Below are 12,186 nucleotides of genomic sequence, written 5' to 3' on the forward strand. Positions count from 1 at the left end.
TTTTATGAATGGCTGTGTGAAGTGAACGTGGCCATAATGAATTCCTCCCTTCTATCTATCCCGTCAAAGCATTATTCGTTTCCGAATTCACCTTCAACGGCTCCCCTCTGTTTTGGCCCTCATCGGATGCCGTAGACGGGAAGATGGCGACGCTCGCGCTAGTTAGCCGTCCTGCGAGTGTCCTTCCGAAGATTCCGAGTGAGTAACGTCAAACTTGTTCTTCATATTTCTGTACACGGTTTTATAAACATTAAGTATGACTAATACAATGACTTTGCACAGGTTCACACTGCAAGCGCGAGCGCGTGTTAAATGACCTTGCTAACCTGCTTGGCTAACGCTTCCTAAGTGCTAACGTTAGCTGTTTTGTTTCAATAGCTACCCGACAGGACAGAAGGACACGAGTCTGATTTATGTCGGGGATTAATGGAAAGAAGTCTTACCTAACTCGCGTCTAAAGTTTCGTGAAGAGTCTTATCGCTCCCGAGTTTGTGTCCGTTCGTGTGAGATGAGCTTGACAAGTGTTGTCAAGGTGTTTGTCTCACTGTCAAGCCTACATAAGAGTGGCTGGGACTACAACTCAATGGCTTGTATACCGAGATTGTATAAATATAACATTGAATTCAGATTCTGAGTGTTAGAACAAGCCAGCTCATCCATTAGGAAGAATCCTCATTATTGTCTTGACGTACATGCATATTCACGAGATTTGGCCTCTGCTGTAAAACCATCACAGTAGTGGCCATCGCGAACATACACAGTTGTTGGCCCACACTGGAGCAGTTCAGGGTATCAGTGTATTGCTCAAGTGCTCACAGCCGTGTGTCCGGTGCGGATGGTCCATTGTGCACATTCTACATGCTGACCAGGATAGACCCGGGAACTCGGACCTGAGCGATATGCAGAGGAACGACACCGCTGGGCCATCAGCGCCAGCGGATCCGGCGCTTGTTCCCTTGACGGCCAGGGGTAGAACCTTGGTCTACAGCGATTTCCGCTTGTGGGAACAGAGCCCAGACCGAGAGCCATAAAGAGAATAAAAACATACTTATTTGTGGGGCAGTAGTTCATGCGCGACACTGTACGTGGGGCATGACCAAACACGAATAGTCGACGACCGTGTCAACCGCTTCGGTGAGCGATCAAACATACAGTGGGTACGGAAAGTATTCAGACCCCCTGAAATTGTTCACTCTGTTATATTGCAGCCATTTGCTAAAATCATTTAAGTTAATTATTTTCCTCATTAATGTACACACAGCACATATTGACATGATATTGACAGAAAAAACAGAATTGTTGAACATTTTGCAGATTTATTAAAAAATTAAAAAAGAACAACTGAAATATCACACAGGACCCTTTGCTTAGTATTTAGTAGAAGCCCCCTTTTGAGCTAATACAGCCATGAGTCTTTTTGGGAATGATGCAACAAGTTTTTCACACCTGCATTTGGGGATCCTCTGCCGTTCCTCCTTGCAGATCCTCTCCAGTTCTGTCAGGTTGGATGGTGAACGTTGGTGGACAGCCATTTTCAGGTCTCTCCAGAGATGCCCAATTGGGTTTAAGTCAGGGCTCTTGCCGGGCCATTCAAGAATAGTCACAGAGTTGTTATGAAGCCACTCCTTATTTTAGCTGTATGGTTAGGCTCATTGTCTTGTTGGAAGGTGAACCTTCGGCCCAGTCTGAGGTCCTGAGCACTCTGGAGAAGGTTATAGTCCAGGATATCCCTGTACACATTCATCTTTCCTTCGATTGCAACCAGTCGTCCTGTCCCTGCAGCTGAAAAACACCCACACAGCATGATGCTGCCACCACCATGCTTCACTGTTGGGTGTCTATTGGACAGGTGATGAGCAGTGCCTGGTTTGCTCCACACATGCCACTTAGAATTAAGGCCAACAATTTCTATGTTGGTCTCATCAGACCAGATAATCTTATTTCTCAGCATCTTGGAGTCCTTCAGGTGTTTTTTAGCAGACTCCGTTCGGGCTATCATGTGTCTTGCACTGAGGAGAGGCTTCTGCCGGGCCACTCAGCCATCAAGCCCCGACTGGTGGAGGCCTGCAGTGATGGTTGTGTAATCAAACACAGCTGGACTCCAATGAAGGTGTGGAACCATCTCAAGTATGATCAGAAGAAATGGACAGCACCCCAGTTCAATATATGAGTGCCACAGCAAAGGGTCTGAATACTTCTGGCTGTGTGAGATTTCAGTTTTTCTTTTTTAATAAATCTGCAATCATTTCAACAACTCCATTTTTTTTCTGTCAATATGGGGTGATGTGTGTACTTTAATGAGGGGGGAAACTTAACTTAAAGGATTTTAGCCAATGGCTGCAGTGTAACAAAGAGTGACAAATTCAAGGGCGTCTGAATACTTTCCATACCCACTGTATTATTGGGTGCAAGTGCAGTTTATTGAAAAATGTTAACTTACAGGCTATTCTCTGTTATTATAAAGGTAGTGTTTGTCATTTTAAATTGAACCTATAATTGAATAAAATTAAATTTGTGTGTACATAAAGGCTGGCAATTATTCTCTATTCTCTTTCCAATTAGAGGGCTGCTGTCCCCCCACCGTGTTATCAGCCTCTTGCGTGGGCCCAATTCAGCAGAGGAAGCTGCACCATGCCGTCATCCCCAAAGGGAAAGGAGGCCGCTCGTCATCCAGTGGCATCGCCGCCACCGTGTTCGGTGCTACAGGCTTCCTGGGCCGATATGTGGTCAGTCGGCTGGGTGAGTGGAAAGGGAAATGGAGCTCTTATTTACTTTCAATGCAAAACTGACATGAAAAAAGTTACAAATAAATAAAAAGTTGTTCTTCACTTTGTATTCAATCGGAATCCAAATCTTAAGGCTTTGTTGCTCTTCTCCAACACAGCCACACACAGTTTGTATTTGGTGCGTTTTTGGTTTTCAGGTCGGATTGGCTCGCAGATCATAATCCCTCACCGGTGTGATCAGTATGACACCATGTATTTTAAGCCTATGGGGGACCTGGGACAAATCATTTTTATGGTGCGTAAGTCTCAAAAGAGTTCATTGATGTCCCACACACTATGATGGTAGAATCCTCCTTGGACTCCAAACCTTGACTTTTTTGGGGAATTCTGCTACAGGAGTGGGATGCCAAGAACAAAGACTCCATCAAACGAGCTTTGGAGCACTCCAACGTCGTCATCAATCTTGTGGGAAAAGAGTGGGAAACAAAGTATGACCTGACCTGCCACCATTCACGGCTTAATAGTCATTGAATACTGACACATATAGAATTTTTATTTGCCTTTATGTGTGAAGGAACTACCGCTTTGAGGATGTCTTTGTGAGCATCCCTCAGCAGATCGCCAAGGCAACCAGAGAGGCTGGCATCACTAAGTTCATCCACATGTCTCACCTTAATGCCGACATCCGCAGCCCATCCAAATACCTGAGGAACAAGGTTAGAAATATGCTGTGATATAATGCCATGTGTTACTTATGTCCACTGTAGTCCGTCATTTTGTTTTGGTCGCCATCATTGCAGAAAATCCTGCTTCGCAAAAATAGGATGTTGGAAGTGGAAGTCGGGCTACAGCTAACAATTATTTTAATAATCGATTAATTGGTTGATTATTTTTTTCCCTGAATCAGATAGAAATGATTTCTCAATTCCCATTGAAAACAGCACAAAACAGCACATTATTGCAAATTGGCAGTGCCCAAAAAAAGTTGGTGCAAGAAAATTCCACTTCTCTTATACTAATAAATTAAAAATAATTAACAAAATAAAACTAATTGTTGACTTGTCGACTAATTGGTATGCAGGAGAGTTGTTTCCCAAACCACACTGAGGCAACAACACAAACACCCTTTTTGACCATCCCAGGGAACACACATAAATAGAGGGACTCCACACCGTCAATGTAGAGCTGAGTAAGTCTCTTTTGGATTAAAGGTGAAATGTCTTAAACAAACAACAACCGTCCAGTTTCCTTGATTCAACCTTTGTGGGTTGCCATGACCTTGATGACTGGCAATCTACACAGGCAAGTCTGCCTGGTATTGAGCCGGTTAACCTGGCATCAAGGCACATACGCAACAGCAGTACAGACGGATTTAACAGTTGCAGGACACGACGACTCGATAATGAAATTCATTGTCATTCATTTGTTGTTGCAGCCCTAAATGGAAGAGAAGTATTCAGTGCTTTTTTTTTTTTTTTTTTTATGAATATGAAGGCTTCATTGCCTCGTTTGCGAGCCTGTTACCACAGATTAAGCAGAGCAGGCTTGGGTGTCTCTAAAGCAGAATGTCTCTAAATGGAGCTTTCTTTTTGATTTTTTTTCTGCCTTATCATTCGGCCTTTTCCTAAGAATCTCTCCAAAGACGTTTGTGTTTGACTCAGTTTTGGTAGCTTGTAGGCTTACTTTTTGACCCGACGCGTGTGCTTTAACGTGGACAAAGGCACAGGCGAAGGCACTTGATTTTCAAAACAAAACTGTCAGATTCAGATTTTGTTGTTCATTCTCTCTGCGCGGCTCAGTACCGGTTGGGAATCGCTGGCTTATAGAAAAAGTAAATGACAATAACATTATTCAAAACAAGCTTTGCGTTAGTTTTTTTTTTTTTTTTCCTTTTCTGGGATTTCTCCTGATACAAAATGTGATTTAAGTCATTGAAACTACACGGCTCGGCTAGTGCGTATGTTCGTTTCAAGCTCTCTCACGCTTTTTTCTCATGTCGAGTTGTACAGCTGAGGCAAGACCACCTTGGCAAATATTTGTGGCTTGAAAGAAAAATTGTAATTGCTTCAACTTACAAACTGCTTATGTTTTGTGGAAACAAGAACAGATATAATGAGATAAAATGAAACATCCAACACCATAAATATTTTCTTTTGAGGAAAGTGCAACTTCATTCATTCAAAAAAACAAACTAAAGTTCAGCAGTAACAGGTTTGTACATTGTGACTTACTATATGATATAAAAACTAATATTGGCATTTGGTATTCCTTTGGCTCCATCTGAAGAGCCGAGAGAGGCTGTTTCAATATCGCTGAAGTTGTATACCACAATACAGTAATCCTCGCTATATTGTTGTTCACTTACTGCGGACAGTGCACCAGAGATAAAAAATTATTATTTTTTTTTTTTTATATAGGTCAGTGTAATACAGTTACTCACCTACACATCTCTGATACAGTTACCTTTATTGGTTATATGATTTTTTTGTGCGCATGGGCTGTTGTTCATGTCGTTCAACAAGAGCACGGCTTTAATAGACATGTTCTTGCATAGAGTGTGTGGATGGTGACCTCAAGTGGACAAATAACATGCATCTCTCTAAAGTATCATATATTGGCATTGACTTGCATATATGAAACATTTATTGAGAGTGGAACCTCGATTTATGAACTTAATTGGTCCTTGAACGGGTTTGTAAACCGAGTTTGTAAATTGAACAGAATTTTCCCGTTAAAAAATTGTGTAAACATGAATAATTGGGCTGGCACGGTGGACAACTGGTTAGCACATCTGTCTCACAGTTCTGAGGACCCGGATTTGAATCCGGTCCGGCCCCGCCTGTGTGGAGTTTCCATGTTCTCCCCGTGCCTGCGTGGGTTTTCTCCGGGTACTCGGGTTTTCTCCCACATCCCAGAAACATGTATGATAGGTTAATTGAAGACTCTCAATTGCCCGTAGGTGTGAATGTGAGTGCGAATGGTTGTTTGTTTATATGTGCCCGGCGATTGGCTGGCGCCCAGTTCAGGGTGTACTCCGCTTCTCGCCCAAATTTTTGAACATAACATTTGAACATTTGAAATTTTTGAACATAAGCGTACACACAATGCGATAGCACCGATACCACTAACGTAATGAACAAAATGTTCTCTTTTTGTTATTTACAGGGAAATAACACAAAATTAAAAAAAAGACTTTGTCGCGACAAACAGACTCACACTCCACACTGCACCAGCACACGCCCGAACAGTGTCATGTCACGAGTCCTTCACAGCCAGTCGGAAATCACAAAACCTCTTAACTTTAACAAACGAGTTGCTACAATTATGAAAACTGTAAAAATTTGGGGTTCCACTATAATAATATAATAACTAATTGTTCGCTGCTTTTATTTATTGCGGGGGCTTTGTGGAACGTAATCCCCGCGATAGAACAGTTCACTGTACTTTTCGTGATGCACTGACATTCACATTCACATGATGCCATTTGAAATGCGTCATCAAGTTTTGAAATTGTGCCAAACGCATGATGTCCACACGGCAGAAGCTGAGCTGCACTGTGTTGACGGACTGGGGGTGTGGCTAGAGCACAAGATGGTTACAGTTGTTGTCCCTTTCCTCATCTCTTCTGTGAGAAGCATAATAATTGCCCCATCATATTAAATAATTGCACCTGCACTGGCTAACTAGTTATGAACGTTCAAAAAAATAACGTGGTTTGCTAGATCCAGCTGGCGGGCCTTGTGTTTGACACTTGCGCTCTATTGTTTGTCCCAGGCTGTAGGAGAGACGGCAGTGAGAGACGAGTTTCCCGACGCCATCATCATGAAGCCCTCTGAGATGTTCGGGAGGGAGGACAGGTTCTTCAACTACTACGCAAGTAAGACTGACCGTGCATAAACGGCAAAATACAAATCGAAGCTTCACTCACTATTATTACATTCCTACAGACATGCGTTGGTTTGGCAACGCCGTTCCGCTCATCAGCCTCGGGAAGAAAACTGTCAAGCAACCTGTTCACGTAAGATGACTTTTTCCTCTGTCACAAACCCAACCAGCGGGGCATTATCCTTATGGACTTGTCGGCTACACAGGACAAACTACTGTGGCAGTGTAACCCGAATTTGTTGTCATGCGCTGGTGTCTATCACTATGCTACTCTAACACAGTAGCCGTGTCATAATTACCGTAAATATTTAAATGACAAAGACTTCCAGGCCATAACTATGCAGAGCTGACAATCGGGCCGCTGACGTCATAGGCTGTTTCGTAGTCCTTGAACGCTGGCAGCTCGATCCATTCCACACATCCACACACAGATGTAATTGCGACTATTACTCCTCGGCGGACTAAGATGGGAGCGCATTGGCCTGAGGTTCCGCCTGTGCGCCCCGGGACCTGGTTTGGATAAGTCACAAGAGTTGACGAGACCAGAAAAAACACTTCCCCCGCTTCTGCTGTTAAGAAGTAACGGTACTTTTACTCCGTTACAATGATCTAAATGTCGCTCGCTGCTTTTATTTATAAATGTTTGCTTATTTATCGACTATTCCGTGCGCGAGACTGCGACTTCCGCGTTGGGTGCTGTTTGCGCCCATCCCATTGAAGCGCTAGTGACGTATAAGTCTAATTCACCAAACAAACAACACAAAATAGTCACTTGCGCTCACACGTCGTCTTCTGTTGGGCTTCCAGGGCATAGGTATTAACACTAGATAAGACGCCTACGTGGTGGTCAGGTCGGGAAGGTCGTCGTCACTGACGCATTCAAAACACGGATACCACGGTACCTACAGTTATTACATTTTAGAAAACGAATGTATTTATTTTTATTATTTCTTGACATTCTCTTTTTGATATATATAATAATCATCTTTTATTGTCTCGAACACACAAAATGTGTTCTCTGCGTTTAACCCATCACAGTGAACACATGCACACGTTAGTGGAACACACTGGAGCAGGGGGCAGCTGAAGCGCCCGGGGAGCATTTCGGGGTATCGGCGTCTCGCTCAAGGACACGGCGGACGGTCCGGTCGGGGTCTCGAACCTGGGTCCCCCACGGTGGCAGGCGATGATCTTAACCATTGGGCCATGGCTGTATAATAATATAGATAATGTATATTGTATTGTTACTGTATAATGTATATAATACAGTGCTATTTCTCTTTATTACAAATTTGTAACAAAACAATTGTTGCCGGAACAGATTAATGGCATTTCAATTGGTTTCAGTTGGAATATTTAATTTGATATACAGTGCGGCCTTGAGATATGAGTAAACCCAACATGTGAGTTAGTTGAGGTACAAGCCGTCGTTAGGAGGATTTGTTTGCTTTACTTGCGAACAAGAGTTTGAGATATGAGCGCAGTGTGGTGGCAGAGAACACAACTCTGCTCGCTTCCCAAAAACTGCAGTTTGGCAGCGAGTGAACACTTCTTCCAAAAGAGGCTTGCATCTGTTTGATACCACTCCCACATGACCTTTGCTGTCAAACGAAACAGAGAATTACACATTGTGTATTTAAAAGAGTCGCATAGCTTTGCCTTATTCTGCAGAATGCTGAAGTCATGCAAAAACACCATGGATATGCTCTCGAATATCAGAGGTGTGGTGTCAAGCCTTTTAGCAACGGATATTTGAACACCACCGGTGGAGCCGCATATGTTGGCAGAACATCTAACAATAATCACAGGCATATATTCCTGACCCTCTGTGAAAAAGGATGAATATTGCAGTTTAATGAATATTTGTAACTGTCTCCATGTATGACAGTATTACGCTTGCCCCCAGGTGGCCAAGGCACGCACACCGGAAGGTGCTGCACGATCACAATGAATTAATCATGACGCATGCAATTCTTTAAATTCTGTTATTACGATATGTTTCGATAAAGTAGTCGAGTAAGCGTTCCTCTTCGCCAGGTTGTCGACGTGGCGAAGGCCATCATCAACGCGGTCAAAGACCCAGAGGCCAATGGCAAGACGTACGCACTCGTCGGGTAGGTGACCAAGCGCTCGCGATCACAGGACACATCATTAGGTTCACCTGCGCAATCCAGCGCGCTCTAATACAAGAGCTCTAGCCAAAATTCTGCCTTTACAAAGATAATGATTTTCATTTTGGACAACGTCATTATACAGTGTGTCCCGGAGGTACGGACACAAGCAATTGACGGCAGTGCGGGCTTCTTGCATTCAGTTCCCATGACTCTTGCAAGTTCATAAACCTTTGCATTACAAATGTTGCACATCATGTTAAAGATGTTATTTGTCAATATTCCGATTACATTTATTTATTTCCAGACTTTGGGGACACATTGTAATATGAGTTAAACAATGTGTTTATTGTTATTGCGTTGTTATAGATCATTTGGAAAGTGTTTTTCATATTTTGAAACCGCTGCACACATTTTGCTAAAGAGATCCGCGTGTGTCACGGCTTCATTGGTTCTTACTTCCTCTCAAAGCAAACTCGCACATCCAATTGACAATGAGACATGATTGTGATGCAGTTTTTTTCTCCCCCCCGTTTTGTAGTCCCAACCGGTACCTGCTCCACGACCTGGTGGAATACATCTACGCCATCGCTCACAGGCCCTTTGTGCCCTATCCACTTCCTCGCCCACTCTTTCTGTAAGCGTTTAACAGGTTAACATTCACATGCAATTCTGGCTGGTTCTCATCAGATGCACTTCAAGTTGAGGTTATGCTGCTTACTTGTTTCAAAGGTGTTTGTTCTCACAATTGTTTGTATCCACCTTCACACAATTACGTGGAGTGGTGACTCTTCTGAATGTTGACCTACAATACTCTTTAGGGCACCTCGCGCACATGAATTAGCACCTGTTATGTTTATAGAGAACCCTATGGGGGGCACAAGCCAGTGCTAACTGGAGGCCGGTCTCAAGTCTGCATAAATGCAGAGGATTGTGTCAGGAAGGGCATCTGGCTTCAAACTTGGCCAACAAAATATATATGAGCATTCATTGAAAGAATTCCATCCCAGATTGGTCATAGCCCAGGTTAGGGCGCCAGCGGAAATTCAGCTGCTGTGGGTCGGAGGCAAAGGAGAGGTTGAAGCGTGTTCTTAGGCAGAAAGAGAAGAGGAAAGCACAGAGCCTAGAACTGAATCTGGGGACTGTGAATGCTGGGACTATGACAGGAAAAGCTCAGGAGTTGGTTGACATGATGAGGAGGAGAAAGGTTGATCTATGGTGTGTCCAGGAGAGCAGGTGAAATGCAGTAAAGCCAGAAGCTGAGAAATTCTGGAAGGAGCGAAATGAAGTAGTTCGGAGCATCCCAGACAAAGAGAGTCGTGATTGGTGCAGATTGTAATGGCCATGTTGGTGAAGGAAACGGGGGTGATGAAGAAGTGATGGGCAAGTACGGCATCCAGGAAAGGAACTTGGAGGGACAGATGGTGGTAGACTTTGCAAAAAGGATGCAAATGGCTGTAGTGAACACTTTCTTCCAGAAGAGGCGGAAACATAGGGTGACCTTGAGGTGACTGTGGAGTTTTGGACAGAATTCTAGCAGGTGAGAAGATGCCTGAGGAATGGAAGAAAAGTATGCCGGTGCCCATTTTTCAGAACAAGGGAGATGTGCAGAGCTGTGGGAACGAGAGAGGGATAAAGTGGATGAGCCACACAATGAAGTTACGGGAAAGAGTCGTGGAGGCTGGACTCAGGACAGAAGTGAGTATTGGCGAGCAACAGAATGGTTTCATGCCTAGGGTGAGTATCACTGATGCATTATTTGCCTTGAGGGTGTTGATAGAGAAGTACAGAGAAGGTCAGAAGGAGCTACATTGTGTCTTTGTAGATCTAGAGAAAGCCGATGACAGAGTACCCAGAGAGGAACTGTGGCGCTGCATGCGGACGTCTGGAGTGGAAGAGAAGTATGCTAGAATAGTACAGGACATGTACGAGGGCAGCAGAACAGCGGTGAGGTGTGCTCTAGGTGTGACAGAGGCGTTTAAGGTGAAGGTGAAACTGCATCAGGGATCAGCTCTGAGCCCCTTCCTGTTTGCAGTGTTGATGGCTAGGCTAACCGATATGAGGTTAGACTAGAATCCCCATGGACGATGATGTGCAGATGACATTGTGATCTGCGGGGAAAGCAGGGAGGAGGTGGAGGAACAGTTAGAAAGATGGAGGCATGCACTGGAAAGGAGAGGAATAAAGATTAGCCGATGTAAGACAGAAGATGTGTGCATGAATGAGAGGGGCGGAGGGGGAAGAGTGAGGCTACAGGCAGAAGAGAGAGCGAGTCCGGGAAAAGGAAATGGAGAAACGGGTCCGAGCAGGTTGGAACGGGTGGAGGAAGGGGTCAGGTGTGTTATGTGAAAGAAGAGTCTCTGCTAGGATTATTGATGGACGGATTAGAGAGAGTGACACTGAAGAGTCGACAACAGGAAGTCAAGCTGGAGGTGGCGGAAATGAAGATGTTCAGGTTCACTCGAGGAGTGACCAGGTTGGATAGATTCATAAATGACCTCATCAGAGGGACAGCCAGTGTTCGATGCTTTGGAGACAAGAGTTAGAGAGAGCAGACTTCAATGGTTTGGAGACAGTCCAAAGGAGAGAGTGAGTATCTTGGTAGAAGGAAAAGAGAGCTACAAGAGGACCAAAGAGAAGGTTGATAGACGTAGTGAGGGAAGACACAGGGCAGTTGGTGTTGGAGAGGAAGATGCAGGAGATAGGCTTGCACTTTGGAGACCCCTAACAAGACAAGACGGAAGGAAAGGATGTTTCTCGACTTCCCACTTGTATGGTTGTGAAGATCTGTATAAATCTCCTCTAATGTTCTTCCGTTTGTCCTTTCAGCCTGGCTGCTCAGTTTTTCGCATTGAACCCATTTGAGCCCTGGACGACACCAGACAAAATAGAAAGGGTAAGCTAGGAGACCGAGACTTTGGAAGCAGTTAAAACAAAGAATTATACCTCTCACCACGGTCCGTCACAGTTCATCAATTCAGCTCGATGAATACCTTTTTCCCAGTTTCACGCAACCGACATGAAGTACCCAGGACTTCCTGGTCTGGAGGATTTTGGTATCAGTCCCTCCGCCGTAGAGCGAAGGGCAATTGAGATTCTGCGTCGCCATCGCCGATTCCGTTTCCTGGAAGCTGACCTCGATGCGACGAAGCCAGCGAAAACTGTCAACTACTAAAGTATTGAATCAGTGTCTGAGCGTCACTTTAACTCAATTCTGTATGTAAATAAATAAAAAAGAAACTCTTATCCCTATCGTGTTTTCTGTTTATTTCATGGTCATTTCTGTGTTTGCCGTAAAGCTGCACGGAAATCGCAAGCATTGTTACAGTAGCGTTCCACTTCTGGTACCGTTTGGTGATGTTTCATATTCGCGTGGACGCCACACAATCGATGGTGACTTGGCCGTGTTCCATGCTCGCTGGGGCCCGCCTGGGTCCCTCACTCTGGCACGACAAATAACTCAT

General features: G+C 44.3%; 1 protein-coding gene across 1 annotated transcript; it reads left to right on the forward strand.

The window, feature by feature from the left end:
- The first annotated feature begins 112 nt into the window (after positions 1-112).
- On the forward strand, positions 113-11,967 carry ndufa9a (NADH:ubiquinone oxidoreductase subunit A9a). The gene is made up of 11 exons (XM_061676349.1): positions 113-198; positions 2,563-2,739; positions 2,924-3,021; positions 3,123-3,214; positions 3,301-3,442; positions 6,501-6,603; positions 6,674-6,744; positions 8,649-8,725; positions 9,264-9,359; positions 11,552-11,618; positions 11,727-11,967. Exons 1-11 carry the CDS (start codon positions 144-146, stop codon positions 11,895-11,897), a joined length of 1,149 nt encoding a protein of 382 aa, XP_061532333.1. The 5' UTR covers positions 113-143; the 3' UTR covers positions 11,898-11,967.
- The last annotated feature ends 219 nt before the right edge of the window (positions 11,968-12,186 follow it).

The sequence above is a fragment of the Phycodurus eques genome, chromosome 5, assembly GCF_024500275.1.
Source record: "Phycodurus eques isolate BA_2022a chromosome 5, UOR_Pequ_1.1, whole genome shotgun sequence".
Taxonomy (NCBI): Eukaryota; Metazoa; Chordata; class Actinopteri; order Syngnathiformes; family Syngnathidae; genus Phycodurus; species Phycodurus eques.

Bases quoted from the DNA above. Each gene is read 5' to 3' on its own strand.
- ndufa9a (XM_061676349.1), top strand. From the start codon at position 144: ATGGCGACGCTCGCGCTAGTTAGCCGTCCTGCGAGTGTCCTTCCGAAG. The intron at 3,215-3,300 runs GTATGACCTGAC...TTATGTGTGAAG, and splicing joins GGAAAAGAGTGGGAAACAAA to GAACTACCGCTTTGAGGATG. The intron at 6,604-6,673 runs GTAAGACTGACC...ACATTCCTACAG, and splicing joins GTTCTTCAACTACTACGCAA to ACATGCGTTGGTTTGGCAAC.